The sequence below is a fragment of the Scleropages formosus genome, chromosome 2 (assembly GCF_900964775.1).
Source record: "Scleropages formosus chromosome 2, fSclFor1.1, whole genome shotgun sequence".
In the NCBI taxonomy this organism is placed as follows: domain Eukaryota; kingdom Metazoa; phylum Chordata; class Actinopteri; order Osteoglossiformes; family Osteoglossidae; genus Scleropages; species Scleropages formosus.
The window spans coordinates 737,310-761,887 of record NC_041807.1 but is presented as its reverse complement, the minus strand read 5'-3'; the positions used below and the strand labels follow the sequence as shown (position 1 = coordinate 761,887).

Below are 24,578 nucleotides of genomic sequence, written 5' to 3'. Positions count from 1 at the left end.
GTAGAGTTTTGCTTTGCTTGTCCTTCCGAAAGGCGGCGAGATCGTTGAAAACACGACTCTCTACTATGATCATGTCTCACCATTCATAAATTACAATTATTGCTGTTTTATTTGAACGTGCAGATATTGGAGAGCTCGGAACATATCGAGTGCTTCGCCACGCAACACGCATTCCTTTAATTACACGGTGGAGTTTCTTATCGCGCTGCCGCGCCTCGAGGAGAGCGAGCTCGCGCTACGCCGCGCTACGCCGCGCCGCCCCGCGCCGCGCCTGTAACACAACACCCCGCGGCACGGCTCGCTCCGGGGCGGCCGCTCGGCTCGCGTGCGCCTCCTCACCTCGCGAGAGCAGCACGGCGGCCAGCGCGCGACCCGCGCTGCCAGCGGGGGAATTACTGATTGGCCGCGTGCCCGACCGCGAGCAGTCTGGTTCGCTCGGTTCTCACGACCCCGGCGCCGCGCGAGCCTCTCCCCGAGATTAACGCGGGCACGCAGTTAAAGCCCGCGCGCTGCCAGCAGTGACGCACGTGCGCAAAGCGGCTAGCGCTTCCTGTACATCTTATATTGTGTTTTACTGTGGGAAACAGACCGTTTGGACAGGATGTGGTTCTGTTAAATGAGGGTCATAAGTCGACGGCTCGATTCGTCCAGTTATGACTATCACATATCCACTAAATATTAAAATATTAACACAAACTTAGAGGCTGCATTCAGTTAAAAAAACCGCCTTATGCCCGTCCAAAATCTGTCATGTCAAATGTCACAGGAAAACAAGGTGAAGGGAAAAGTTTCTCACATTTAAATCCCCCAAGAACAATTTCACCTCCAGCTTCACCCGTCACGATTACTGATGATTACAAATAGACGTTTTCGGGGGAAAAAAGTGCAGTTTCCAGCACTTTTATGTCTCGATATGTCGCTAAATGTGAGCAAACGTCAATCAAGAGAAATTAGAAAAAGTTACACGGGCGTAAACCGACGAACGTTTGTACACTTACTGTTGCTGAGATAAAACACAGGGTTAAATAAAACCACTTCACGGTGAATTTTCTTTAATTTATTATGATAATCGATGAAAAATGTGTAATAATTATAAATGAATAACAATTTTCTAATTGAGTGTCCCCAGCAACGCCTCTTTCAAGTCTTTGAAGCACAGGTGGATGTCGGCAAAATGTTACATTGTTCTCAAGTATGACTCTTTCATGAAGACACACAGCTATCTTGCGGCTGGACGGTGTGTCACAGGTAACTGAGGAGCGCGACGGTGTGTGAAACACTTTCATACCGCAGACCCTCAGTTAAGTGTGTGAAACACAATCCTGGAGACCGTGCGGCTGCTGGAGAGAGACGTGCGTGTGCGTGTGCGTGTGCGTGTTTTCATAGGAATTTGTCTCTACTTAATTACACTGATTTGATTTTGAGTTTTGCATCTCGGAAGTGGTTTTTAATTCACGTCTCCGCTCTGCACCACAGCTCTGTCTATCATGTGATATATAATAACCTTGCGCTGTGCGCTTTTCCCTTTTCCAAACTTTGCTCCCGGCGCTGAGAGAACTCGACCAACTGGACACACATAACACGAACATTTTGTTGCTCGAGCCCTTGTGCAACTTCATATGGTGAACGCGACACAAGTTTTTTGTGGTCTCACAGAACAAAGTAACGATTGATACATCGCCGGTATGTTGCGGACGACGCGGAGCGAAGCGGATCTTCCGCGATCATAAAAGCACGTGCTGAAGGCGGCGATAATTTGACATGTTTGTTTCAATCCTGAATTACCTTCATCTTGTAATCCAGCAAGCACAAAGTCGGAGCAAATGTTTTCATTCATTGCAAACAAACTCGCGAGTGCAACCACAAAGGCAGAAAGCGACACTGTCGTGTTACAACTTTTTATTTCGTTTTTTCCCCCCCCCCCAAAACTTTGAGGAGTTTTGTGAACAAGCTAGCAATAAACATAACTTTGGCATGTGACAGTTGTTGAAATGTTTATATAAAACTATATTTTTTTTTTTAATGAAAAATTAACATGATTTACTATTAACATTCTTAACTAACGATAAACATATTTATCACCAACATCCCAAAAGTGTGGAATCCGCCAATAAATATTGTATCACAGTTCAGGACACGAGCAGCGCGCGTTCCTTAAAACGGAACACGACGTGTCCCTGCTCGTCCCACTTTGTCCTCTGCGTCCAGCACCACCATGTCTCTGGATCACCAGGGCCTCCACACGGACTCGCTGCTGTCCGACTCCGCGCTCACAGTCACAGCGGTCCTGCTCCCGGCCTTGGGCGCTCCGGGGAACGAGGTCATTCCCTGCACCGGGGGGGTCCCCGAAGGCGCCGAGCCCGACCGGACGGGGCTGCCGTTCACAGCGTGCGCGTACAGCGGGATGAGGGGCGTGGACGCGGGCGCGAAGGCGGGATTCGGGATGAGGAAGGCAAACTGTCCGTCGCTGGCGTGCACGAGCTGGAAGCCCCCGTACACCTTGGGGGAAGCTGCCTCGGAGGGGCTCATTTTGCAAGGCACGGAGACGGGGGGCAGCTGCACGTGCAGGGGCTGCGCAACGTGGGGCTGCTGATGCTGATGCTGATGCGGATGCTGATGCGGATGTTGCTGAGCGGGGGACGCCTGCGGGTAGCTGAGGGCCATCATTTGCCCCATGCACGCCGACAGGTGGCCGAGGAGCCGGGACCTGACCTCTGCATTCACCCCTTCGCAGGTGGACAAGAAGCGGGTCACCTCGTTCATGCACTCGTTGAACCCCGCGCGGTATTTACTGAGGACCGCAGTGTCGGACGCCAGGGCCCCTGAAAAAGTAAAGGGCAGTCCACATTAATTCAGCAGCAGGTAACAAGAGCAGCAACAACAAGCCGGCGCATCGCTACAACTAACCTGCGATCTAATACGACTAACGCTAATAATGATGAGGACAATAATAAGCCTGATTAGGCGCTGGAATCTTTTTGCACCTACCAGTCATCTGCACGCGCTGCAAGTTCCTCAGGTGCTTCACCGTCATCTCCAAAATATCCGCCTTCTCCAGCTTCGAGTGTCTCGAGCTCTGTGCACGGAGAAGAAGGCGGCGAAGAGAAGTGAGTGACCGGCGGGACTCGAGCCTCGAGCGGCAACAGGGAGCCAGCAGCGGCAGCGCGCGTCGCCGCGCTCCTCACACACGACGACGCGGCCTTCGCCTTGTTTATGACAAACCCCGCTGTACTTACATCCTTTTTCAGCGCGTCCAGAATAAGGGTTTTGAGCTGCCCCAGACTTTCATTGATCCTCGCCCGGCGGCGTTTCTCCATGATCGGCTTGGAAGACTGCAAACCAGAACATACACACCGACGACGGTCAGTTTCTCAGCACTGATTTGAGTGACATCACGTTGCTCACGGACCGATCTTCTCAGGGGAGCTCAGCAGCACCCGGCGAGCAGTTAAGAAACGAATCATGCATTTACTGGCGATGTCACACTCTGGGACCTTTACCTTTCTGTGCTCGCTGGCGTTTTTGGGTTTGTCCGGGGTGTGGGATCCGCTGGCCGGTGCACCGGCCACCGGAGACGCCGTGGGTTTCTCCATCATGTTATCGGCCGGCATCTTAACGTTAAAGCACTTTAAGTACTTTCTCGGTGCGCGCGCGCCCGTGCGTGCGTTATAAATTATATCCCTCGAACGTATCCAGAGATGCTCTCGCAGTCACACAACGGCTCACCCGGCCCGGCTTATATCTCGCAGCTGCCGGAAGTCTAGCCGGGGAAGAGACTCTGGCTAATCTCCTACGATGATTTACAGCCACGGAGAAGCGCGCACGTCCCGCTAATCAGCTATATCACGTCTATCCTCTGATGCGAGCGAGCGTGCGTACCGCCCAGCCGCCTCGCGCAAGTCCGATCTTAAAAGCGCCACACGCCGGCGATATTTATAGCAGACCGGCCTGCTCCCGGTTCGTGTGAAACCTTCTCTGCATTCTTTCCCACACTCGGCGCAGCCAATAGGAGCCCGGACTCACCCTTTGGGCGCGGGGAGTACAGCTGATTGGACGGCGTGCCGCGGGCTGTCCGTCACGCGCTGCTCGCTCCGACAACAAAGCGGCTCGCGCGGGCGGGCGGGCGGCTCGCGGTGCGATGCGATGCGATGCGGGGACGCGGCGGAATGCGGCTGCTGTTTGTTCACAACTTCAACAACTTAAACGATTCACTTTTCATTCAAGGAATGTACCATCTACACCTTAACACGCAGTCCCCCGTGCCGTCACGTGCAACTTACTAACTAAGCTACTCGCGTAAAATCATGTATATATGGCTTAAAAATTAGGCCGTTATTATTTACAACGCGTTAATGTACATGTTTTGCTCCCGAGAAAAACAACATTCGTTAAAAGCGGAAGATGGCCATGGTAAATTTGCCCCTGTTTTGGTATAAAATGGTTTAAAAAAATGTTATATTTTAAAAACGAACTAACATTAAAAGAATAAGTAAATACCATACAACACAGATTATTAAAAAACACAACTTTTCAACTTTTCTGAATTAAGTAGAAATACACATTATGGCACAGACAAAACTTTTTTATATGTTATATCGAAAGCAATTACGCTCGCAATTAATAAACCTTGTCATGAAAACAAAGTTTCGTTAATGTATTTTCTGATTTCACTTCAAAGGAGCAACAGCTGCTTCGGCACGCGAGGACGTTCCGCAGCAGCACGCGGACCACCAATAACGGACAAGCGCTGCGTTCTAGTTCTCCTCCGGACGCTGTGATTGGCTGTGCGAACCTCCATCCGTCAGTCATCTCAAAGCGGGGGAAGGAGAGGGGGGTGGGCGGAAGACTTCGGAACAACATCTGTCCGCGTGCCAGCCCCGCCGCGGAGCACGTGCCAGCACCGCGTCGGCCGCTCGCTCGGGGTTAGGCCGAAGAGACAGAGCTCGTTTGGCGGGAACCCGCCCCTGGCCGCCGCGAGCCTGGGAAAACCACTCCCCCGCAGGCGAGGGCGCGCGCGCTCTCAGTCACCGTCGCGTGAGCGTTATGTGTGAACAGCTGGTCAGACCGACACTGTCACGACCGCAGCTCTCTGCCATTTAAAAAGTTTTTTTTTTTTTTCTCTCTCTCTTTTTAAAGAAGTTTATGGAATGAAAGTACTTTAGCTGCGTCGGTTTAGTGATTTGGGGTCGTGCGGGACCACAACAGTCACAGACCGTCAAAAAAAAAAAAAAAACGAATAAATCCAAATCATCATGACCCGACTTGTTTGTAGACTAGAACTACTACACTGTCTTCACAATATAATTACATTTACAACTTCAATATTCATATCGAACCACTTCATTTTCATATTGAACCACTGCAACCGCTTCTGCGCAGACAGGATGCCGATTAGAGCTGAAAATTGTGATTTTACTGGTGAGCATCGCGTTCCTGTCCAGGTTTTGCTTTCGGACTAAAGAGAATTTAGGAGAAAATTCCTGTGACGACATCGATCGAATCGATCCGCAGCGAACGTGGAGGTGAAGTAAGCGCTACTGTGTGGGTGAGGGAAGTTGTCGAGCTCCCTCTGCTGGGCGTCCCGAGAACAGCACCCCCCTTTTTAAGTCAAACCTCGTTTTTACCGTGGTAACACCGCACGATCCAAAACACCGACACGTTCATACATAACCGGCACGAACCCGTAAAAACAGAAAATATATTAAAAACAATATTGTGTGTAAGAACAGGCCAAGATACCGCGCTGTCAAAGTCGGAAAGACTTCGAGTTCGAGCTTCTACGACACACCCACATTATATATATAATGATCGTTTTTCTGGGCATCTTGAATGTTTAGTGCTTAGTCTTGTTGAAAAGCATTAGCGAGACGTTTTGAATGCATTGCTATAAACGTAACAAAACTAAGCTTATAACCTCCATAACTTTTTCTCAGCTTCTTCGGAGAGTTGAAGGAAAGCGGGTAAATGAAAGTGTAAAATCTTCCTCCAGGGGGCGCTCTGCGAAGAGAGGCTCACATCTGGACATTAGAGGGGCGACCACACAGATCTGGGATGCACTTCTGAACAAGATGACAATAGTAATTTTGTAATCTGAAGGCTCCTGGTTCGAATCCCACAATTACTTTGGTACCCTTGTACAAAGGGCTGCTGTAGAAATGGGTAAATCATTGTAAAGTTGAGTACACTGTAAGTGCCCCCTGGACAAATGAGTTAGATAAAGAAAGATGAGTAATAATAAGGTCTAGCAGTTTACTCATTCACTTTTTCCTAAGCAGGTTTACAAGTACAGGTTGCAGCTATCTGGAGCCTGTCCTGGAGGCACAGGGCACGTGGTAAAACGTGGTACACCCTGGATGGGATGGACAGGGGGACTCCATGCAGGCTCCACACAACGTCTACAACCGCTTCGAATCTCAGCCATGCTGCTCCGTTCAGGCAGTTGCAGGGCCATTTCTGAAAAGCAAACAAATAATCCTTTTTCCACTCACAATTCACACAGGTTCAAATAAAAACAAATACCACCGTAAACTTAGCCATAGAGTTTTTCAGATTTTAACACCGTAATTCTCCAATAAACCACAGCGAATCCCCCAAATACTCGATCTTACTAACATACAGAACATATATTTCAGTTGTATCAGGGTTTTAAGACACATTCAACACTACAACATATTATATATATTGCTAATGTATGTATAAATAAATATTTGCATTCAGAAAGGGCATCAGAAGGTGCTTATCAAAAATGCCCCCTTCACTCTATTTAAATACTTGTTTAACTCAGTTTTATCTGCATAAATGCCTTTAAAAAATGAAATTTAACTAAAAAAATGCACAGTATTATCCTGCATTGCTGAAATATAGGAAACAATGAAATCCTGAAAAATAAGCAATTACCACATCACATTTAAGCTATTCAGAGTAACAAGTAATTTGGTTCTCCCAAAGAATAAACCAATCCTTGACGCTAAAGCTTTCTGGTCTCAAAAGGCATTTGTCAAAGTTATAAAAGTTGTAAAAGTCTAATGTACTGTTTTACAATTTCTGCCTTTATACACAGCAGTGCCATTTAGAATACTGAAATAATCATGCAATCAAATAAAATGCCTGGACCGTGGTAAACTAAATGAGAGGATCATCCCTCTTTGTACCAGTTTATTATCCTTGGTTGATAAAGTGCCAGAGACGTGTTAAGCAACACAAGGGGTATTATCTGAGCACTTTCGGCACCTGCCCTGTTCCTGTGGGACCTGCCGAACTGCTGTTTGCTGAGGATCTACGAGGCTCTGGGACCAGCTGCACCGAGACCTTTTCCCAAACCACTTATTTGCTTTGGGATTTTAGGATTCTTGCCCCACTCAATTTGTTACTCTTCTCGAGTGAGTGTTGGGATTTTAAAGCAGAAATACTGAGAAATCATCGGTTATTTAAGGTAACGTACGAATCCGTTGCTCTTTTTCCTCCCGTAACCGTCAGGTTTGAGACAAGGGCGAGGTTCTGGAGAACTCCTCGAAGGATCTCTACAGCTGTTGAAGGCAACATTTTCAAGTTGAATGTTTGGACAGTGGGGGAGTTGGCCTGGGTTCCCTTCTTCTTGCGAAGCCTTCCGCGTGTACGAGAGGAAGATGGGTGGCTCGCTCGCTGCGCACACGTGTTAGTGTTCATTCCTCCTTCACTGGGATGTGTCCCTTTTCAAGTAACAACTGGGTTATTGGTTGTTACTGCACTGGGAGAAAGGGGGTAAACAAAAAGCCTTGTGAACACAGAAATGCTGCTGTCATTTCCTGAATTTGAGAACTTTATGATAAAGTTTTGGTTACTGACCTACACAGAGAAACACCGAAACGCCAAAGTGCCTTAGGGTACCAACGAAAAATTCTCAAAATTTCGTCAAAGTCTCATCCCTTCTGGTATAAAGTAGATATAAGATTTCATATTTCAACATAATCCAAGAACTTTAAGCCACTCCTTTTGGATTACATTTATTCACTTACCAGACACTTTTCTCCAAAGCAATGAACTCTATGTAGTGTTATTAACCCACACACCTTATTCACCGTGGTGACTTACACCGCTAGATACACTACTTACACTGGGTCACTCATCCATACATCAGTGGAACTCACTATGGGTGAACCTGAACAGCATGTCTTTGGACTGTGGGAGGAAACCCATGCAGACATGGGGAGAACATGCAAACTCCACACAGACTGAGCAGGGATTGAACCCACATTCTCTCACACCACCCAGGAACTTTGAAACAGCAGCACTAATCACTCTGCCACCATGCCAGTCCAGAAAGCTATACAGCAAGTACTGCTTTTGGGAGGGGGGTCTATCCAGAATCATCTTGACACACACAGGTACCTGCTGCTGGAGGTACCAACATTTATTCATTTAGCTGATGCTTTTCTTCAAAGCAATTTACACTGTTAAGGTCACAATTATTACATTCTTACCATTATTTACCCATTTATACAGCTTGGTAATTCTTAATGGAGTAATTTAAGGTAAGTACCTTGCACAAGAGTACTACAGCCAGAGGTGGGGATCAAACCTGCGGGTCCAAAAGCAGTAGCTCTAACCACTACACTACCAGCTGTCACTAGATTAGAGCAGTTAATCGTTTTTTCAACATTTGGCCTCCTGTAACAAGTTCATTTTGAAAGTCCACAAGCGGTTTCTTGGTCTTCGGGTATCGGGTATCAGGTATCAGATCAGTTCAGACTCATTGTTTCAGTTGCGAAAACTTACACTGACTAATATTCCATACTAACAATCATCATCACCTATATTCTACTGTCATCTCTAAAGGAAATGGGAAAGACCTGTATGCTGTTCACACAGTGAGGTGATTCTATTGTCAATTTCAGGTTTTAGTTTTCACTCGCTCATTAATCGATAGCTGCTTGTCCAAGTGCAGGGTCACAGTAGCCCGGAACCTATCCTGGAAGCGTCTTGCACAAAACAGTTTATATTCCAGCAGGATGCCAGTCCTTTGCAGGGGAAGCAAACGCACTGATACTATGGGCACTTCAGACATGGCATCACATGAAACATGTGTATTTGGACTTGGTGGAAACCCACACAAACGCTGGGAGAACCTGCAAACTCTGTGCAGCGTGAGCGGCATTCGAACCTACACCCAGCGCTCAGCCCAGGTGGTGTGAGGCCTCAGCATTATCCCTACTGAGCAGTTTTTATTTTTAATTTGAGATCTACGTCTTTTTCCATGTCACTGTTATCGCTCTGTCCTGATTACGCCGCTATCCCTGCATGTTTCCTGTCTGACCACAATTTGGGACAAGCGGTTTGGAAAATGTGTGTGTGTGTGTCTTTTTCCATGTTTGTGAAAGCAACTGCACAGTGTACACACTTTGCTGCAGCAGATGATGCTAACATGATGTTAGACAAACACACAAGTGTGTGGAATGGGGAAATGCAGTGATTCCATTATCCTTGTTAGAAGCCTTTCAAACCAGCCTTAACCTACTGGTTACATTTATTTATTTAGCAGGTTCTCTTTTCCAGAGCAACTTCCAACAAACTCTATGTATTGTTACCAGCCCACACACCTTATTCACCAAGGCGACTTACACTGCTAGATACACTACTTACACTGGATCACTCATCCATACATCAGTGGAACACACTCTCTCTCTCATTCACACACTATAGGTGAATCTGAACAACATGACTGTGGGAGGAAACCAGAGCACCTGGAGGAACCCCACAGAGACAACATGTAAACTCCACATCCTCTTGCACTACCCAGGTGCTGTGAGACAGCAGCACTAGATGCTGTGCCAACATACCGCCCCAGTTACGTGCTGGTGGGCTTGCTGCCTTGGCTCTGGGCGGTCAAGGTTGGGTCCTGCTAAGGGACATCTTCAGTGGAGCTGACACAACATACAAACTGCAGGAAAGAAACTCAAACAAACTGTTTAATAGAAATATATATAACAGTAGAACTGATCTTTTTATAATTACCTTTTGCATAAACTGAAATGCGATTTATATTCTGGTATTTTATTCTGTATGCTGTATTTTTAAATTTTGCTCAAAATATTACTAGTATATGTCTTTTGACCAAGCTGAGATGCTGTATTTGACTCCTGGGAATTTAAATATATTCATAAACAGGGTTTGTCAATTAGGTACACAACATACAGTGCTACTTGACAGCATGTAAAGTCCTTCTGTCCCTTAGTTTTACCACGCAATGGTTATTTAATGAGAATCGGTGTTTCTCATGTGACATAATAAGTGTATAATGATCAGTTCCATATGTTGCTTGAGAGGAAATCATGTCTAGAAGAAACACGAAAATAGTGCAGGTGCAAAAATAAGTGAAACCCATGTTGCACTGGTTAAACCAAGTAGGTAAGTGAAAACAGGGCTGTAAATCATAATCGTTTATTCATTTTATACATTTATTTTACAGTATCAGGTTTAGATTTTATAAGTTCATTCTAATATTTTTCACAAGAATAATAACTATCACTATAGGGTTCACATACTTCCAAGCAGCACTGTGTATACACGAATTTTAAAGTGTATTTTAAAATGTTTCTCTTATATGGTAAATTGTAGACAATATTTAACTAATTTGAATTAAAAAGGTTTGTCAAATTGACAATATTTTTGGAAATCTGTTTTGTTTGTACCTTTTGAAAGGTGAGTTGAGATAAATAGTGTAGTGTAGTATAGTAGTGTGGAGTGTAGTATTTTAACTACAGCTGTTTTTGGGAGATTTAGCGACACGTTCATTTTTTATCGTCCACAGTAAATCATTCCTATGACTGTGGTCAGTATACATTTCTTACATTTTGAGCAGGGAATTCTCAAGTCGACTCATTTAAAGACAGCGGTGCCCTCAATACAGTACGTTCTCTACGGTACAGCAGAGTTTCAGGCCTTAGCAAGAACTCAACAGACGTTAACACATCATATAAATACGGAAGTAGTTCATACAATATTTAGCCTCGCACAGGAAACGGGAAAACTTTTACAGTGAGGAAACGCAGGAAAACCGCCACATGTGAGATGATACCATGGATAAAGTAAGTGGTGCCAGGTTAAGAATACGCTTTACATCGTTAGAAAATATTTGTGTGTGTATTTTAAAATTGCAAACATCAACTTTTAGCTCATAGTTTAGGGCCAAATGTGTGCAAGTTCGTTCGGATAAATGACGTGAAATATAACTCGTCCATTGTCATTCGGTCCAAAGGACCTCCAAGCTCAGTTAGCATAACAACAAGCAGAAGACAGTGATGAATTTGATGATTTTTCATTTTTTTTCCCCTCTTAATCTCATTATCCCTTTTTGTTCTCATTCGCACTCATAAAAGAGCTTGGATCAATTATATATGTTTTGCTTTTCAAGCCGTTTCTTGTCATTTTGCCATCTGTGGAACAGAACGCGGCCTTCAATGCGCTGCATTCAACGATCCCGGCCAGCCTTGTCCACGGTCGCCGACCCCCTTTCCCCCTGCCTCCTGTTCTCCGGGACGATTCACGACTTTCTTCTGTGCCTGAAGTAGGCCGTTGAGGAGGTTAGCCTAATCAGATTAAGTCAACTCAAATGGGCGGCCGTAGTTTGTTTTGTGTCCGAGGGCCTCCTGACATCTCCAGATACTTTCTTTCTCTCCCTTCCCTTTGCACATTTCATCAAGCTCCCAGCCCCCACCCCTCTTTCATCAAGGCCCACAGCCCAAGAAAATCTTTTGTGAGCAGATTCCAAAGAACTCCATTATATACTCTGTTCCACAGGCTATATGGGTGATTTGGAAGGGGTCACTACACCAAAATGGCGGGGGGTGCACAACGATGCGTCTCGATGTCCCGACAAGGGACGGGTGCTAAAGGGAAGCGCTTGTACATGCATTCACAAGGCACCCAAATTGAATTCTGTAAATGACTGGAACCCAGTGGAATACTGTTTGTTTAAAGATGTGTGTTGCTTTGCAGCACTAATGCAATAAGCTTTCATGTAGCGCAGTACACACTTGTAAGCTTGTCGTGGACTAAAAATAAGAACACATTGTTTTAGGGTCCTATGCAGGAAATGTATGTAAATCAGTCTCCGCATTTCCGTATAACAAGCACTTAATGGAATTATGCATAAGTGTCAAATTAGCCTTATTTGTATCTAGAGATTGTCTTTGTGGTCCATGAAATAAACTGTGAAATCAACAAGAAGCAAAATCAATTAAGAGCCATTTACTTGCAGTGCAGGAGCATGTTTTAAAGGCATGAACGTTCGTGGAGATCTTATTGTAAAATAAGTATTTATGGTAACGTTTTCTTTCTTTTTTTAAAGATGATGTTGATTTTCCTCTCTGGGATTTACAGCTGGCACAACGTCAGCAGCCCACAGGAATCCTTTTGCTGCTGACAGTCATCTGTCAAATTTTTATATAAATGAATGAAACATACTGTCTCGGAACGGCAAGCAATCTAATGTTTTAAAAAACTGAATTTGTGGTCAAAATCCTGGAAGTTACTGTTTTATCATTGATGGATGTAGTTACAGAACCTGAACTGCTTAGTTACCCACCCAGCTGTCAATATGGCTTTTAACATTTTTTTTTTAACATTAAACGCAAATTTGTATAGAGACATCAGCTGAATAAATACAAGTAAATAAATGTGTGTCCTTCTGCTTGTGGTCTCTGACTCTGCCATTTGGGTTTTTTTGTCCTTTGAATCCCTTGCTAATGACAGGCTTGCTAAGACAATGGGAACCCAGTTATGTTCCAGAGAAGGCTGTGACACCGAGATCTGTAAATGGGTGACATTGATAGGAGAAACCGAGAGGAGAGGGCGTCAGTGTTATTCCATTTCCGGTCCGTGTCTATATTTACAGTCCTGCCCACTGGGTGATCATTTGCAGCCCTGTAGTGACAGACTTACTTCTCAATTTCTCACCTTATGACACCTCTCTTGGTTCTCCTGCACGTCCCCACCCAAAGTATCCTGGGGTACAACACAACACCATGGATCAAAGAAAGGGAAAGGGCTTCCAAAATATAATTATACTGAAGGAGGAAGTTCTAGTGTCCCAGCAGAAAAAGTGACCTCCACATTCGAGATACATACATTTTCTGAACCGCTTGTCCCATTCAGGGTCGCGGGGAGCCAGAGTCTAACCTGGCAACACAGGGCGTAGGGCCAGAGGGGGAGGGGGCACACCCAGGACAGGATGCCAGTCTGTTGCAAGGCACCCCAAGCTGGACTCAAACCCCAGACCCACCGGAGAGCAGGACCCGGTCCAACCCACTGCATCACCGCGCCGCCCCATGATACATAAATATGAATCACAAATATTAGGATGAAGAGAAGGTGGAAGAATCATGGCAACCCCAAATAATATCTGAGTATCAAGTGACTAATAAAGAACATGGGCACTGCAACTATCAGAGCAACTTCAGTCTTTGAAATGCTATATTATACGTTCTGAACTCTGTGTAGTGGGATACAGGATCATTCTTAAACGTTAATAAATGTTAAGCTACAAGTGAAATAGTGTTTGCACCACAGGTTGGGTGCAGCTAGTGGCAAAATCTGCTTCGTATTCCTTGGCTGTTCTACAATAAACCTGTGCGATATATTACCCAACAGCTGGCAACAACAAGCAGTATCGGTTGAAGACTTTCTCCCAAATTAAAGCCATGAAGGCAGTAAAAAAAAGTAATTGACCCATTCCTCAAATAAGAGGGGAAATTTGTTCAGTGGAATCTCCCTCTTAAACAAATTCTTGTTATGAAGAGGTCAAATTACTATTATTTCTTATAGCAAAAAATATAGCACCTAAAATGAATCAAAAGCACCAAAACAAAGGGAGCAGATAGTATATCGTTACAGCTACTGCCTCGAATCAGAAGGTTTGTGCTTTGAATCCCACAGGCAGCAGTAGCGCCCTTGAGCAAGGTACCCTGAATTGCTGCAGCAAAATTTACCCAGCTGAATGAATGGATAAAGCATTGTAGGTGGCCTAAGCTGTTTGGGAGAAAAGTCAGCTAAAGGAATAATAATTTCATGTATGACAACATATTTTATATTATTTGTAACATTATTATATCTAGTGTCTTTTAATTTTTTTTTGAATATATCCAGCATATCCACACAATAGAAAAGGAAATATGTATATGTTACATGTGTGATTTAATGTCATGTTTTAACATTATTTCAGTAAATTCTTGTCCAGTGCTGAGAGGCCCAGAATCTATGCAAAAACACTGGGTACAAAGCAGGCTAAATCTTGGATGGAAACATTTTGATAATTTTTTTCACATTTGTTTATGATATAGTAAATGTTCACAAGATTACTGTCTGTCTGTCACTCTGCAACACACACGGACACTATGCTGTTAGCGGAGTGGTGTAGTGTTACTAAGAAATGATGTTAGATGATCTTTATTTGACTCCGAGATTAAGGCTTTATCTACAGTAGTATAATGGTGTACTTTTTCACTCCTCAGGAGTCCAGGTTTTGTGTACATTACCCCAAAGTTATGTTTTGGCCTACAGGCTTTTCATAGCAGTAGTTTCCCATGAGCAGCTTTACCATAAACCAGCTCAAGAGGCCTTTATTCAGTTATGCTGTCATTTCTGAGGTCATTATTTAGTGGCTTTTAGCAACTATCCTGTTAATCATTTATCTGTCCCTGTTGTTCAGCTTTCACTTGTGACCACTGTTTCTCTCACAGTTTGTCTTTTCTGGCATATTTGCCATGATTTTTGACACTGTAATAAATCATTATGGGGTTTTTGTGACCCGTGCACCTGCACGTTGGACACTGACTATGTAGTGTCATTCGAACTCTGTTAGCTGTCTCGTGTTACTTTAGGAACTCACACTTTAAAGAGTTCACTGTCAGGCCTCTTTCGCTGGTGGTGCACATTGGTAACTGATACTCCGCTCAATATGACTCACCTGCGTACTTGCCTTTGTAACATGATTTACTTCGAATTCAAATTTCCAAACCTTTTTTCATGTGTTGTTGATGTTTTATTCTAAAGTTTTTACACTCTACAACCTCTTTGTCTTCTTATACAATGAAATTCCCACCCAGGGTGTACCCTGCCCGATACCCTATGATTCCAAAACAGGCTGCCTGGCTGGACACATGGTTATTGATAAAGCATGAATGAATGGATGGATGATATTTGACTTACTTTGTAGCAAAAATGAGGCATATTTAGTTGGGATATGTTCTCAGGATCTGTGAAGAACCAGAAAGGTGCTCAACAAAGTAATAAGAATGCTGCCAGTGTAGATGAAGCTAAACACACACACACACACACACACACACACACATTTTCAGAACCGCTTGTCCCATATGGGGTCACGGGGAACCGGAGCCTACCCGGGAACACAGGGGCGTAAGGCCAGAGGGGGAGGGAACACACCCAGGACGGGACGCCAGTCCGTCGCAAGGCACCCCAAGTGGGACTTGAACCCCAGACCCACCGGACAGCAGGACTGTGGTCCAACCCACTGCACCACCGCACCCCCTGAAGCTAAATCATTCTATTAATTTATTGGTAACATCTTATCAATTATTTAGTGTCACTCATGACTAAGTTCATTTTTAGTTCTTATGAAGTGCAGCCACATGGTCAAGTTTGCATTTCCTTATAAAGGATATAACAAAACATTAAACAGGCACAAGTACGATACAAATATTAAAACAGAGAGCACATTAATCTAATGTAATAAGTTGCACTAACATTGATAGAGTGAAAGGCAAATCTAATATTAGATCCTGTATTTTTTTTCCTTTTTCCAAGAGTGTTAAGTCATAACCTGATTTTGTGCTAAAGCTTCTGCAAACATCTACAGAAAAAAAGGTGCTCATGTAAATAAGTTTCACAGTCCAACTGATCAAATGTGACATAAAATGGAAAATGTTTCCGTTTTGCTTATCACGTCATATGCTCTTTCTTCAGGGTTAAAATGACACAATACGCAGGGATATTTACCGTATCTATCTCCATCCCAAGCCATTCACGAGTTAATTCAATTTTGGGATTGGTTTTCATTGTGCCTCTCTATACTATTAAAAAAAAAAAAAATCCAGTGTTCTAATACAGAAAAGGATTCTCACAATATTGAACACATTCCTTTCAGCTCTGCAATAAAAGCTATGGATACAGAGACAACCTTCAAAAGCAATATTGTCCTATGAATACAATTTGAGAGTACTGCTTCTCATTGAACAAGTAAACAAAGAACTAGGGTGGTTCAACAGCTGCAGATTCATAACCAGTCTTGTTCCGTACGACAGAGACTACTTCTCAATGCAAATTACTCAATGCAATCGTTCTCCTCCTTTCACACAGAATAAATGTCCCCATGCCTCTCTTTTCTTTTTTGTTTTTGGGTCCAAAAACAAGCCCAGAGTATGTATTTCTTGGCTGGCTGAGAGAAGTAGTGACCCCACTCTGGTGTGACAAAAAGGGTTTTTATAGCTGTAGGACATTATGCAAGTTTCCTTTTACTCTCACCAGAAAGACCAGCACTGCAGGACACCCAAAACTATTGGTTCTCCACAAAATAAGGGCCATTTTTCTGCACAAAAGGCGGAATCCCCCTTCAAACTCATGCTTATTTGAGGTGAGGTGAGATATCTGGGAATGAATGGGAGGATAAGGCTTTGTTGCTTAGCATTGCAGGAAAGATCCATCTTCTCCATAGCGAAACACGTTGTGGCTCACCTTGACATGTTTGGCTGGTACAGTTAAGAAATGAAGCCTGTGGCAGTTCTGCAGATCTAGAACATGAGGCTGGTCAACAACAGCACTCCCTACAGCTTGGCCAGTCCAAGGGGGGACGATAATATCTGGAAGTTCCATTCTCTCACTGGCCTCTTACAAGGGAAGCTGAGCAGAACACGGTACTGTTCTTCCGAACAGGAGGTCTTGAAAGGTGACACAAATCCCCAAACCCTGAAACCCTACCTTATTTCGGTCAGCTTTTCCCTTCAATTTGGGTCTGATTGTCTCTTGTCAAAGACATGCACTGATTGAATTAGTTTAAAAATTATATATACAGCCTGTCTTGTGTGACCAAGATAAAGACATCAATTCTTGGATCAGCTTCTCCAATGTAAAATTGTTATTACTGAATCTTCATTAATCTTTTTATATATTCAGAATCTGTTTCATCAGGTTCAGTCAGTTTTTATTTATGGGTTGCAGCTGGATTTGTCTACAGTAGTTTCTATGCTGGACTGAGTCCCAATCAGAATTCAATGATTTTGGGTTATCAACCATTGAGTAATCAAAAGCAAACTCATTTTCCCAAGAGAATAATAAATTCTGTGGAATCAATAAGTTCAAACAGCTAAACTGGGATCTATGTAATGAAAGAAGATTTACATTTAATCACAGCTGAAATTGCTTTTTTTTTTTTTTTTTAACATTTAACCTTTATAATATTTACAAGCAAATGTTAGTCATACCTTCCTGAATTGGTAACCTTTCACACAATGGATACCTTGTGTCAGGCTACTGCAGTGGCGGCTAAATGGTGAACTGTACTCAGAGAATTCCGTTATGAGGTAGATGTCACAGTACAGTACGTAATCAGCATCAGCTATCAGTGATCCTCCACTATGTTGCCCCTTTCCTCTACAGATGGAATGGGACTTTAAGCCTCACCCCACTGTGCAAGGACCAATGCTGCCCAGCATAGTTGGCCCACTTGAATCCAGGCTCCCATAAAATCACCGGTACATAAATGGACAATAAAGGATTATTACAGTTACAGTGAAGTACCTTTGTTTGTAGCGCAAGCCGAAGGTTTCTTCTGCAATACCTCAGCGGTACTCAACTGCTATCGCTGCAGGCTGCAGTATACATGCTTTTACTCAAATCACTGCTTAAATACAGTCAGGCTTTTCCTGTCAGAAAACAAATCACATATAAAATGTAAGCATAAGCATTTCTATGTGTGTGCACTTCATGAAGCACCTCCTATTATTGTTATTTCATTAGCAATACTAGGACTTAATTATTTGTAATAGACTACGAGCTGGAGCACAGAGTACAATCTCCCTTGTGCTCTGGGATCCAGCGCACACCCACACCACAGGTTCCAGCCCCCGCTGGCAGAGCAGTGCTGCAGTCTCATTAGCGGACCCACCTGTGGGCGAGGAAGCTAGAAGTCCAGCTGGGGGCTGCTCTTCATCTGCAGGGTGGAATACTGCCATGACACGCGGGCAGCCAAGGGATCAAGGAGCTCTCACGCTTCAGCCAAGCCAACGCAATCACTTTAATTGTCCCTATGACCCAAACAACACACCTCCCTTACTGCAGAACCCAACAAAGCAGGCTTAATGGAATTCAAGGATTAAGTTCTTAAAACAAGTTTAAAAAAAGAGCTGCCCTGTTTATTTTATTTAGAGAACATCTAAAATAATTAATCACCTTTTGATACTCTCATTGCCCATAATCCATATGCAGCAAACTCCCCATTGCTGGTACCTGGAACATACTGTACTGTTATTCTTAAGACGTGATATTTTAATTTCTTACTTTAGTCATCTTCTCTACTTGAGGCTTCAATAACATAAGAGATCATTCTTTTCATTGCATATTTGTTTATTCTGCACAGATGTAAAATTGATAAAAACTGTCAAAACTGGTCAATGTCCTGGAATGGCCCAGTCAGAGCCCAAACCTCAATCCTGCGGAAAATCTGTGGAATGACCTAAAGAGGGCTGAGCGCAGAAGATCCCATTGCACTTTAACTGAGCTTGACATCTGCTTCAAAGGGTGGGATAAAAAGGCAAAATTCAGGAGTGCTATGCTGATGAAGAGCTATGCTAACAGATGGACTGCTGTAAGCACGGCAAAAGATGCTTCCGCAAACTGTTATAAGAACACGCATGCTTATGCAACCAAGGAATTACGAGTTTTTTTTTTTTTTAAACTAAATTATTTTTCCTAATTGTGATTTATTTGGTTTTCACTTTTTTTTTTTTTTTTTTTTACAGAAATCCTTTAAAATGTGAAAAATTGTCTAACAATTTTTCTTGATTTCAGCCTTTAAATTAAAAGCTGAAATATTAGATGAAGATATAAATCGTCCCCCCATTTGGCAAAACCGAATAACGAGTTGCCAAGGTTGAATGATTGATAATGGCAAGTTGTAAAAAACTTGGAATAAGAAAGGCATACAATACTAAAGAAGAGCTATGATTCAAGATGGGAAAACTATGAATAATAAATAAAAATTATGATTCGTGAGATGAAAAGGCACATAGGCCTTTTGGCTGAGGTTAGGTGGAAATATAGCTGTCAACACAATGCATGTTCACTTCTGAAATGTGTTTTGTTTGGGATGAAGTAAATGAATTTATCCCAAGGCAGGTTACATGTGAGTAGCAGTCCAGTCCCATCTCTTCTCGGCACTCAAGAGTGAGAATGGATAAAAAATTAACATCGCTAGTCAAAGAACAAGAGCAGCACGGTGGCACAGCGAGTAGTGCTGCTGTCTCACAGCACCTGGGTGGTGCAAGAGGATGTGGGTTTAATATCCACTCAGTCTGTGTGGAGTTTGCATGTTCCCCCATGTCTGTGTGGGTTTCCTCTAAGTGCTCTGGGTTCCTCCCACAGTCCAAAGACATGCTGTTCAGGTTCACCCATAATGTATGAGTGACACAGAGAGAGTGTGTTCCACTGATATATGGATGAGTGACCCAGTGTAAGTAGTGTATCTAGCAGTGTAAGTCACTGTGGTGAATAAGGTGTGTGGGCTGATAACACTACATCATATCCATTGTAAGTCACTTTGGAGAAAAGTGTCTGCTAAATAAATAAATGTAAACAATGATGTCAAGCCATTAATTTGCCTCCCAACATGAATAAGATGGGTTTCACTTCCATGCATAATCTTCAGCCTGTTTCTGAATCTTTGCTGTGGTGCCATTCTGACACTCGATGCTGGCATGAATCTGATACCCCATCGCTTCTGTGACGCTACCAAAAGCAGTGTTATGACGAGCCTAGGCAAACCCAGAATGGTGTAGCATTATAAGGAAATACAAACACGTTCTCATGACCCTTGGCTGGTCACTGTCACCTCCAAAGCAAGAAAACTCAACTTTAATTTTCATCCATTGAGAACCCTTGTCGGGAATCCGAGACGCCTTTTGTACCACACACCTCAGACGTCTGAACCTCCTCCCTGCCCCCGTGCATCAATGCCGCCCTTGCTGCCTTGGAGCATCCTGCACCAACAATTAGCCCATCAATCCTAGAAAGCCTCTCAGCCTCGCCACATAAATAAGGGCAAAAGGTAGGATGTAGTCTTCTCACACTGTAAGCTGAGTGCAAAGCAGCACATATGACAGTAGTTTGAGCCATTGCATTGCAACTGAAGACCTAAGTTTGAATCACTGTTTCCATCTTTGAACATTTGACCAAGATACTTACATTGAACTGGTCCAGAAAAAAAAATTTCCCCAGCTTTATAAATGGGTAACAAACTGTTAATCGCTTAGGCTGGTACACCTAACATTATAAATCACAAAGGCATCACAACATTATTTATTCTGTTCATTATTTGTTTGCTTAACAGATGCTTTACTGAAAATCTAGTTAGCATTAAATTTACAGCTGAGATATTTTAACTTGGTTTTTCACTCAATAAAACTTCAAAGAAAAGTGTTATAAAATGGAAATGGGTAGATAAAAAAAGCAGGAGGTGGTGAGGACTAATATGACATTTTCAGAAGTTTGCGTGGGAAATGGCTCCAAAGGCGTTTTGAGACTCTATTTGAATGTTGGAAGGGAATCAGCAGTTCTGAGGGTCTTATTGAGAACCAGCAGGCTTTAGATTTTTGGCTCTTTGTGAGAGGGACAAGCAGGCAGCCAGACATGGAATTAATTAATACAACTAATATACAGAAAAAAAAATGCTAAAAACATTTTGAAGTAATTACAAAATATAGCAAATTCATTTGAGCAAGTTCTCAGCCACAGACAGACAAACACTGATGCTCAAACAAAGCCACGCAGACTTCATAAGACTTGAGGGTGATCGGAGTGCAATGCCTGCTTTACAGAAACAGAAAATAGTTGCATTGAAAGTAATGGAAACAAATAGAAAATGTCTTAATTTAATAACTGACTTGAAGTTTGTTTAAAAAATGCTTAAGTATCAATATAAATGTTAAATAAAATGAAAACTACAAATGTTCTGTAAAATGAAAACTTGAAAAACAGAAAAAGAAAAATCACTTCATATTTGCAGTTCAAATTCAGAGCAGAAACACCGATGAACTTTATTAACTTCTACACTGAGAAATACTTCCAGGGCCCTCCAGGAGAGCTATTTGCAAAAAAAGTGAAAACTTCTTGTCACGGCCTGCATGGGGCATTTAATTAAAGAAATAAAGCAAAGGGTCCATTGTGGAATGTTGTTACCCAACATATTAAAACAGAAGAGTGGAAGCCCTTGGTTACCTTCATGGGAAAGTGTTGCAGGCCAGTAATGAAGAGGGGGAGGGGGTCTCCTGCTGAAAGGCTGATGGGGGGCATTCCAGCCGTAGGAAGCGTATCCACAAGGTCTTCTGCCCCATGGGCTCGGGGCCATCAGCCCTCGAAGTGGGCACAGACACTGCCCTGCCCTCCTCCTTATTGCTTTATTTAGTTTTGCCACTGACTGCAGCAGCTGTAACAGGAAGGAGGTAGAAGATGAAAGATGTTGCCCAGCGAGGAGTCTACAGCCAGACAGGTTTTAATACACATTCGTTTGCCCGCATATTAGATATCAAAGTGATTAACTGGGCCTGGCCAACATTCACGCAGTGTTCCTATGGGGATGCTCTCTCTCTGATGGTCTCCCGACTTCAGGGATCTCTTGCTAACTTTGGGGATATTAAACCTGCTCCCAGCCCTTTTCACATTAAAATTATCATAGCGAAAGTTATTAGAATTAAACAGTGCAGAGCAACAAAATGACTGGGCTTACTGGATTTCTGTTAATCAGTCACTAAAATTTCCATGTCTTCTATATGGCAGTTACTCATCAGATTATTTTAATGGCAATGCCCTTACATCATTCAAGGCAAACTTTAAAGTTTGAAACGGAAATGGCCGAGAATGAGAATAAGAATTCCAAGAGGAGGAGAGACTAAACTCTGACACTTTTGCAAAGAGAAGAGACTGGAGTTTCTTCAAGAATGACCACTAACACACAACAGGCACAATCTGGCCTGTAGTTAGCTGAGCAAACACCGCACTCGAAGTTCTCCAAATGATGAGTCTGCATAGGTCAATGGCAAGACTGATTTTTGGGACTTTTTTACCATTCCCAAATGAAACGTGCAGTAAATGATATCTCACCACACAGCAGCACCTTGTAAATCCTGCAGGCATTAGCAGGGAAAGACAAAAGCCTTTAGGGCATCTTTCTGCTGCAGGCCCTTTTATTACATATCCATCATTTACCCGACGGAAACAACTGTGAGTTAACCTGCTTTAAGATCTAGTATCCATGCTGTATTAGTTCCACTAATTTTAAACATTATGTGCCTATTTTCCAAAGATATTTAAAACTGAAAATAAAAGAAATTCTGAACACATACACTATATACAGTATATATACACATCTACAGAATTTTTTTAATTTTTACATGTAAATGTAAGATTTTTGTCATGTACTTTTCAATAGTGCAATTAATTGTGATAATCTGTTTTCAGAGGTCATTTTAAAAATGTGAAACATTCATGGGCTTAGAGTCGGACGAGAATACCGAGCAAAGCGAGAATACCAAGAGCAGCATACTCTGAACAAACGGGACTGTTTTACATTACATTTACATTATTTAGCGGACACTTTTCTCCAGAGCCGTGTACAACTCACAAACCTGAAGTGCACTTCACCAACAACTGGAGATACAGGGATTCAGCAGTTCTGAGTGGGAGGGGGAGATCATTATGTAGTCAATTCTACAGCACTAACAATGCATTAATATTATATCCAATCTATTATGTCTGTTGAGATGCACCAAATAAGAAAAATCATAACTAACCTCACTGGCCTCTTCGTCCTATCGGACAGCTGACTGCAAATGGCTGGAATGTCAGACTGCTCCTCAGAGGGGGAGCATGTCCAACTTATTGGCCAGTGGCGGGTGGACCCTGAGAAACAATGTCCACAATGAGATCCCAGACAATGGCACCGAGACGTTTATGACTCGGACGCCAGGGAGGATGTGTAGGGGTTCAGGCTCCGGGCCACAGATGGTGCCCCGGGTCGCTGCTGGCACCCCAGGACGGGGCTGCTTCGTCTGGGACCGCTCTACTTAGGGCGGGGAGTCCGCACAGAGCTGAAAGGCCATAAGAACACGAATGGAGCCTCCAGCCAGCCTGTCTCATTTAGGTTGATTTAAACGGGGCTGTGATTACCTTTTCAAGCCACCACCTCCTCAGTCATTCTACACTGATGAGTGAGCATCTTTAATCATTACCCTCTCAAATCATTAAGAATGCAAAGGAACACTGAGGAATGCCATTATTTTTAGTTATTAGCACCAGGGGAAAAAAAAAAAAAAAAAGATTCCCCCACCAAACCATTAACTGCTGCCTCAGAGCCCTGTTACAAATATGGACATTAGGAGCCAAGGCAATAAACCAACATTATCAACACTTCACATGTTACTCAGTAACTCTTTTATCTATTTTTTGGATTACAAGGTAGTGATGTACAGAGAAATTGGCACATCCAGATAAAAAGAATTATAGCCCCACAACAGTAAAAATAATAAAAATATTGGTCCTTTTCTGATCTTGTTATACAAAACAGCTTGCAGTTAGACCCCGACTAACTCTGGATAGGGTTAGTGGAAAAGTGGAGAAAAAATGCATTTCAAGACCCCCTTAGGCTTATCTTACTTTTTTGTTCAACTTTTTGAATTTTAGATATATTTACCTCATACTCCAGACATTTGGACATGTCATATTTCACATTTAGGAGTAGATAACACTGAGCGTCGTACGCAACTGCCTGACTATAGTATGTAGTTTTCATTATGTAGAAAATACGAAAACACAAATTAATGTGTAAATAAACAAAGAACTGTGTATATACATATGAATACTGAACATTAACAGTGGGGGGAATTGATGTTGACGAGTTGAAATGGTACGGCACGCGCTCGACGGCCCAGGTCCATTTCAAGCCACATTTCCAGTCTCTGGCTCACATTTCTTAGGAAAACTGCTATTCCTTCAATTGGGACAAACCATTCCTTACGATATGTTTTTCACGCAAACTGAAGACCCACGGAAAATGCTTTCAGTACAACCGTCCGAGCAGCTTCATAACCGCACTTCGCCCAGAGATTTGGAGATGGGAAAACTCGGCAACCCTCATCCCCGCTCGCAAGGAAGGCGGGGAAAGGAAAGAAAAAAAAAGAAAAAAAGAAAAAAAAGAAAAAAAAAAGCGCCAGCCAATGAGCGACGTAGCCGCAATCCTAGGCGAGGCCTACAGCGCCTCGCGATACCACATAAAGCCGGCCTCCCTGGCCAATAAAAATTGACCGAGCTTCACGAGGCAA

The 24,578-nt window shown here is 43.2% G+C and overlaps 1 protein-coding gene and 1 long non-coding RNA gene across 3 annotated transcripts; both read right to left on the bottom strand.

The window, feature by feature from the left end:
• Positions 1 to 1,885: 1,885 nt before the first annotated feature.
• LOC108933893 (transcription factor HES-4-B-like) lies at positions 1,886 to 3,912 on the bottom strand. The gene is made up of 4 exons (XM_018751282.2): positions 3,501 to 3,912; positions 3,237 to 3,332; positions 2,989 to 3,076; positions 1,886 to 2,822 (listed from the first exon to the last, which is right to left on the bottom strand). The coding sequence occupies exons 1-4, from the start codon at positions 3,609 to 3,611 to the stop codon at positions 2,227 to 2,229; spliced, it is 891 nt and encodes a 296-aa protein (XP_018606798.1). The 5' UTR covers positions 3,612 to 3,912; the 3' UTR covers positions 1,886 to 2,226.
• Positions 3,913 to 6,349: 2,437 nt separating this feature from the next.
• LOC108933900 (uncharacterized) lies at positions 6,350 to 23,284 on the bottom strand. 2 transcript variants are annotated; one of them, XR_001966094.2, is made up of 4 exons: positions 23,052 to 23,284; positions 21,481 to 21,688; positions 7,442 to 7,726; positions 6,350 to 6,453 (listed from the first exon to the last, which is right to left on the bottom strand). It is a non-coding gene; the product is annotated as an uncharacterized LOC108933900 (long non-coding RNA). The 2 variants fall into 2 exon arrangements; XR_001966095.1 differs by lacking the exon at positions 23,052 to 23,284 and adding an exon at positions 22,887 to 22,935.
• Between the last annotated feature and the right edge of the window lie 1,294 nt (positions 23,285 to 24,578).

Excerpts from the sequence above, each read along its gene's own strand:
- LOC108933893 (XM_018751282.2), bottom strand. The coding sequence starts at position 3,611 with ATGCCGGCCGATAACATGATGGAGAAACCCACGGCGTCTCCGGTGGCC. Across the intron at positions 3,333-3,500 it reads ACGCCAGCGAGCACAGAAAG|TCTTCCAAGCCGATCATGGA; the intron begins GTAAAGGTCCCA and ends TCTGGTTTGCAG. Across the intron at positions 3,077-3,236 it reads TGGACGCGCTGAAAAAGGAT|AGCTCGAGACACTCGAAGCT; the intron begins GTAAGTACAGCG and ends CTCCGTGCACAG.